This window comes from Myotis lucifugus, unplaced genomic scaffold, assembly GCF_000147115.1.
Source record: "Myotis lucifugus unplaced genomic scaffold, Myoluc2.0 scaffold_185, whole genome shotgun sequence".
Classification (NCBI taxonomy): domain Eukaryota; kingdom Metazoa; phylum Chordata; class Mammalia; order Chiroptera; family Vespertilionidae; genus Myotis; species Myotis lucifugus.
The window spans coordinates 961749-968744 of record NW_005871233.1 but is presented as its reverse complement, the minus strand read 5'-3'; the positions used below and the strand labels follow the sequence as shown (position 1 = coordinate 968744).

Here is a 6996-nt window from a genome sequence, read left to right as displayed (position 1 = left end):
CACCCCTTGGGGCCCCCCCTTTTTGGGCTGGGGGGCCCAGCCTTTTTTGTAGTCAAACCCCGAATTGGGGGTTTTTCAAAAATATCCCCTGTCCTTTTCATTTTCAATTGGGGGGGGGGTCCTGCTTCCCAGGGTCCTGAACCCCTGACCCCCCTGGGGCGGGGGGAAGGAAAACCCCTTTTTGGGGGTTTGGAGATCCCAAAAAACGGCAAACCCGCCCCCTAGGATTTTTTTTTCGGGGAAAAAAATTCGATTTTTTTTTAGTTCCCCGGGGGGGTTTGGAAAAAAACAAAAAAAACCCGTGCGAAAAGATCCCCAAAAAGAGAAAACCCGGCTTTCCTTTAAAAGGGTGCCGAAAAAGCCCCAACAGCTTTTTTTTTTTTTTTTCGGGGAAAAATCCACACACAGGCGATTGCGCTGCTTGGGACTCAAACGGTTAAATTGGGTCATTTGTCCTATTATTGACTTGCATGACTTTTTTATTCATTTTAGATACAACTGCTTTATCAGTTATATGATTTGCAATTTTTTTCTCCCATTTTGTGGGTTGTCTTTTGCATTTCTTTTTTTAAAAATATATTTTTATTGATTTCAGAGAGGAAGGGAGAGGGAGAGATAGAAACATCAACGATGAGAAAGAATCATTGATCGGCTGCCTCCTGCACGTCCCCTACTGGGGATCGAGCTCGAAACCCAGGCATTTGCCTTTGACTGGAATGGAACCTGAGACCCTTCAATCCACAGGCCAATGCTCTATCCACTGAACCAAACCAGCTAGGGCTCTTTTTCATTTCTTGATAATGTCCTTTGAAACATAAAAGTTTTAAATTTAAATGTGTCAACATAATGGGCGGTGGGGATGGGGTGGAGGGTTCAGAGGGGCGAAAAGGAGGACATCTGTAATTCTTTCAACAATAAAGATAAATTTAAGAAATAAATAAGTCGACATAAGAAATGTTCAAACCTGCCCTAGCTGGTTTGGCTCAGTGGATAGAGAGTCGGCTGCAGACTGAAGGGTCCCAGATTTGATTCCGGTCAAGGGCACATGCCCGGGGTTGCGGGCTCGATCCCCAGTAGGGGGTGCGCCGGAGGCAGCCAATCAATGGTTCTCTCTCATCATTGATGTTTCTATCTCTCCTTCTCCCTTCCTCTCTGAAATCAATAAAAATATATTAAAAAAAAGAAATGTCCAAACCTATAGATAATTTTTATAAGGATTCCTTTGAGTGAAACTAACAACATATGCCAGAGAACAAGATTACAACTGTTCTGGAAAATAACAGTTTTGCAGTTTATTTTATGAACTTTATTTATTTTTTTTGTTTTTTTAAATATATTTTATTGATTTTTTACAGAGAGGAAGGGAGAGAGATAGAGAGTTAGAAACATCGATGAGAGAGAAACATCGATCAGCCGCCTCCTGCACATCTCCTACTGGGGATGTGCCCGCAACCCAGGTACATGCCCTTGACTGGAATCGAACCCAGGACCCTTCAGTCCGCAGGCCGACGCTCTATCCACTGAGCCAAACTGGTTTCGGCTATTTTATGAATTTTAAATTAAGCAGGGACCATAAAGATTACATGAGGGTGGGATAAAGCAAAGCAGGGACTATATTATAGGAGAGGTTATGGAGGGGTCTTAAAGGGTGGACAGGTATCAGAAGGAGGGGTCTGAAAAGAGGCATTGCAAAGGTGTGTTAACCTAGATGCACAGAAACAAGGACCAGGGCTGCTTAAGGCAAAGATAAGCCTTTCATTAGACAGTTCTAGCCCTGGGCCTGACTACCCATGATGACCTGCCCAGTGAGGAATTTATGATTAGATCACCCTGTGAGGTTACTTTCCATACCCCCCTTCCTTTTTTTTAGTCCACAGTATTATAACAAAAGCACAAGCAACAAAAGAAAAAGTACATAAATTGGATATCATCTGTGGACAAAAAAACCAACCTCACGGTGTGATTTAATCATAAATTCCTAACTGGGCTGGGTCATTACGGGTAGAGAGGCCCAGTTCTATAACTTTTTAGTAAAAGGTTATCTTTGCCTTCTGTCCATTGTTTCTGTACATCTAGGTTAACACACCTTTGATATAAACTTAACCACCCTCAAGAGAACCCATGATCTTAACTATCCTGTAATCCAGTACCTGCATTGCTCTCTCCCATCTTTACATCATCTTCCTTAGTTCCCTCCTTAATCTTAAATGTATGAAAGAAACTGAAAAACTGTTATTCTCTGAAGCATTTGAGATCTTGCTCCCTGGCATATGTCCTCAGTGCCAAACTCATAAAAATTCTCTATAGGTTTGAACGTTTTTCTTTTTTAAAAAATTTATTGATTGATTTTTTAGAGAAAGAGAGAAACATCGATTTGTTCCACTTATTTATGCATTCATTGGTTGCTTCTTGTATGTGCCCTGATCGGGAGTGGGACCTGCAACCTTGGCTTATTGGGACGATGCTCTGAGTTACCCAGCTAGGACCTTTGATGTTTCTTATGTTGACATTATCTAAGATATTGCCTAGTTATGGATAGTTTTAAGCAGGGGAGGGACACGGCCAAAATTAAGTTGTAAAGTATCTTTCTTACTGCTTATAATTAGAAGTGGGAAGACCTGTGAAGTAAGGTAAGGCACGTCTCTTGTCACCCTTGCTAAAATTGCAACCCTGTCCTCCATACGACTTATCATATTCTAATAAACTCTATAATATACTGTACTTATGTTTACTGCCTGTCTCCACCACAAGAAATGTCAACTCCATGAGGACTGGGCTTGTCTCTTTTGTTCACTGCCCTATTATAGAGTAGACACTCAATATTTGTGGAGTGAGCAAATAAATGGACGAATGAATGCATGGATGAGTGAATAAATGAAGCAATGAACAAATGATGTACAATGAGTACTATGGCTTGACGTTCCCGAGCAAAGAAAGATGGCACGGCGCCTCCTGCACCGTTCCTTGCAACCGGCAGAAGGCGCAAACAGGCCGGTTCCCTGAGCCTGTCTTGGTACCCCGACCCCGGATCCAGTGGCCCGGAGCCTCAGACGCCCAGCCTGGCCAGAGGCTCCCAGACCCCACGCATACCTGAGACCCGGTCGGCTACAGGCTTTACACCAGAGCAGCGCCCAGCCCTCGCGTTGTCAGAGGGAAAACTGAGGCCCGGAGAGGCTGGGGCGGGGTCGGCCCAGGGCGAGACCGAGCCCCCGCCCCCCGGCCGGCCCCGCCCCTCCCCGCCCCGCCCGTAAGAGGCCCCCCGGGCGCTAAGCGAAGCCTCACTGCGCGGCGCGTGGTCTGGAGCCAGGACGCGATGGCAGCTCAGCGGCTGGGCAAGAGGGTGCTGAGTAAGCTGCAGGCTCCGTCGCGGGCCCGCGGGCCGGGGGGCAGTCCCGGGGGGCTGCAGAAACGACACGCACGTGTCACAGTCAAGTACGACCGGCGGGAGCTGCAGCGGCGGCTGGACGTGGAGAAGTGGATAGACGGGCGCTTGGAGGAGCTATACCGCGGCCGGGTGAGGCAGGGAGGGGCGTGGAGACGTTGGGGAGGTACCGGGTATAGGTCCTTGGGGTCTTTGGTTGCTTGTGCTGGCTGCTGTACACGCACGCCAAGGGGTCAGGCACTCATTGCACTTATTGGCCCGGCCATCCACCGTCGATGGCACTCTGCTTGTGGACACAGAGACACACACTTGAATCACCTGAGATGTGCCCAAACATCTGGGGAGGGCCAGGGGTTTACCATCTGGGGGGTGAAGAGGCAAAGTTGGGGAGTCAGAGCAGCCATATCTGGAGAAATGGTGGGGGGAGGGGATGTCTTAAAGCCAAACATAGACATGGTGACAGGGGAGTTACAACCACGCAGAGATACATAGCAAAGGAAGCAACAATATTCACAGACGTTCACAGTGAAAGCTATAGCCACTCATAGGCACAGTGAGCGAAGCAACAGCCATACACAGAACCTCAAGGACACAAGCTGTGATCACTTGCAGATCAACATATGCTTCAGCCATGGGCACCCACAGGCATAGTGGCACAGGCCACAGCATATGCAGACACACAACACAACCACACTCACATAAAAGGACTCCAGTTACATACAGCTCTTCATAGATATACACCAGCACAAGCTGTAGTGACTCATAGTACAAGCTACAACCCTACAACTAAATCATACCGTTACTCCCTAAAGGCAAAAACAATAACTACAGGACATATGCTGCAGGCACTCAAGGCATAAAACGACAGAAACTAGCCTGGCCGGAGTGGCTCAGTTGGTTGGAGCATCATCCAGTGCACTGAGAGGTTGCCAGTTTGATTGTTGGTCAGGGCACGTACCTGGGTTGAGAGTTCAATCCCTGGTGAGGGCCCTACGGAAGGCAGCCGATTGAGGTTTCTCTCTCACATCAATGTCTGTCTCTCTTGCTCTCGCTCTCACTCTCTCTAAGCATGTCCTCGGGTGAGGATTGAGAAAACAAAAACAAAAAATGACAGAAATAACAGTTACACCCAAATAGAGAACAGAGTAAGCTGCAGAAGATGTAGGTACATGTGGACATACAATGGCAGAAACTATAGCTGCCCCTGGGCACACAGAGCATGAACTATAGTCTTGTATTCACTGGAGCCTCTGATGGAAGTCATACTTTATATAACACACATGCTGGGGACACAGTCCTGGCTTCCTGATGGTCACAGGAGTACACAGACACACGGGAGGCAGAAATCCTCCACACAGTGTGAAGATGGTAGAAGCCATGGCCCCTCACAGTGACATGAGGTCCCTCTGTTCTCAGACACTCATGGGCTTGTACAGATGACAGTCAAGTCCAGTTGCTAGTGGTAGGTGGTATCCTCTGAGGTCACCCTCAGGGAGTGGGCACTATGGCTGCCTGTAATACATGACGATGAGACAAACACAGTAAGCCAGAGCCACATACTTTACACCCACAGGACCACAGGCCCCTGTGCAGGCCACACACATGATGCCACATACCTTTGCACCGTCATGCTGGCCCCGGCCCCTTGTACAGAGGCACCCACAGGCGTATAACACACTTATAGACACTCCATGCCTTTGCTGAACACCCAGTCATGAAGGCTGCACTAAAGTCAGCAGAACTTTGGGTGAGGAAAGAAAAAATCTGTAGACTCAGATCTCTTGCTCAGACAGCTGGGTTCTGTCCCCTGCAGGGATACTGAGCCAGCCTGTTTGGCCCTCTGGCCCAAGAGGCCATTAAGAGTCCCCCTCTTAGTCACTTAAAGTTAGGCTCATGGCTCATCCCACCTACTTTGGGGGGGGGAGGGGCTTGGTGGCCATCTCTTTGGGCACAGGGGGTTGCACTTGGCCCCCTGTGTTCCTTCCTGTCCCCTGGGGCAAGGGGCCAACCCCAGCAGGCTCTGGCTGGCAGCTCCCCTAGCTCTCCTCCCCCACACCGAACTCTCAGACTTTTCCTTGAAAGGGCAGAGCCAGCCCCTCTCCTGAGTCCCAGAATCTGACATTCCAAAACTCCACCAGGCCTGTTTCCCCGCTGTGGGAACTGGGGCCAAGCAGAGAGACCCATGACAGCCCCGAGGTCCCTGAGGCCCAGGGGCCCAGGCATTTGAGCTGGTACAGGCCCTGGGCCTCTGTCAACTCATCTGTCACTCCCACCCCCAACACCCAGATGTCCCGCCTTGGCGGTGCTGTCCCTGACTGCCACACTATTGCTCCAGAACCCGCCAGCTGGGCCCTGGGGCCTGGGCTCCTACAGAGCCCCTGGACAAAGGCAGGGGAGGGAGGGAAAAGGGCGCCTGACCAGCTTTCTTTTCTCCCTGCCTTAGGAGGCAGACATGCCCGATGAAGTCAACATTGACGAGTTGTTGGAATTAGAGACTGAAGAGGACAGAAGCCAGAAAATCCAGGTAGGTGGAGGGGAAAGCTGCCCCCAAGTCCTCCACCACGCCCCTCCCTAAGATTCATAGCAATGGTTACCATGTTTATTGAGTCCTTACTATGCACTGGGAATTATTTCAATCACTTTCCACTTAGTATCTTATTTAATCATCACAAAACCCTATGAAGTAGGCACTATTCTCCATTTTCCAGATGGTGAACGTGAACCCCAGGAAATGTAATCACTTGCCCACGGTCCCACAGCTCAGGAGGAGTGGAGCTGGGAGTCACAGTAAGAGGGCAGTTTGGCTCTTCTGGCCTGTTTTCTCCTAGAGGCAGGAAATGCTGTGTGACCTTCTTGCCTCGACCTAGAGATTCTTGACTCAACCTGCCCTCAGACTGTGTTCCTCCCTTAAAGACAGGTGGGAAGTCCACCTTGGAGTCTGACTTCATTGTCTTGTTACTTGGGGCTTTGTTAGTAAGGGAAGGAACTGGAGGGGCAGGGGTGTTGTTAGTCATTTACTATTTACTTTTTTTTTTTTTTTTTTTTGCGTGGGTGGGGGTTTAGGGGCTCCTGAAATCGTGCACGAACCCCACAGAGGTAAGTTTTTCGTTCCCCCTTACAGGCCCTGTTCTGGCCCCTGCATCCTCACGGGGAAGGGGGAGTGTCTGGGGAGCAGGGAAAAGCTGCCATCCAGGACCAGCAGTGGGAACTCCGGGGAACCCTTTTCTCTCTTTAGTGGTGTCTTTTATCTTCTCCTCTCTACCCGTCTGCCACTGGACCTCCATTATCTCCTCCCCTCTGAGACGTTCCCCCCATCTGTCTCCTGTTTCTACCTCTGCTGTGCTGTGTCTGCCTGTGCTGCCTCCCTCCCTCCCTCTCCCTGTTATACCCTGGGGCTCCCTTCCACAGCTCTCCCCGCCACCCCCCATCTTTCCAGGCCCTGAAGTTGAGCAGCCCAACCCCTCCCACTTCCTTCTCTGCTTTAAAAGGGAAAAATATTCATGTGTCTCTAACTAGCTCTGGGCTGCCTGAGGGAGATTGTGTGTCTGTCTGCCCTGCAGGCTCAGCTCTGTCCCCTGGGGATCCTCCTGGGGATCTCTTGGCTGGGAAACATC

General features: G+C 49.6%; 1 protein-coding gene across 1 annotated transcript in view; it reads left to right on the top strand.

Annotated features, from left to right (window-relative positions):
• Nucleotides 1-3293: 3293 nt before the first annotated feature.
• Nucleotides 3294-6996, top strand: part of PPP1R14A (protein phosphatase 1 regulatory inhibitor subunit 14A) — a 4460-nt gene continuing 757 nt past the window's right edge. The window contains exons 1-3 of the mRNA XM_006096653.3: nucleotides 3294-3514; nucleotides 5826-5906; nucleotides 6446-6478. Coding sequence (XP_006096715.1) covers nucleotides 3314-3514; nucleotides 5826-5906; nucleotides 6446-6478 — 315 coding nt within the window. The 5' untranslated portion in view covers nucleotides 3294-3313. The remainder of the gene's footprint in view (nucleotides 3515-5825; nucleotides 5907-6445; nucleotides 6479-6996) is intronic.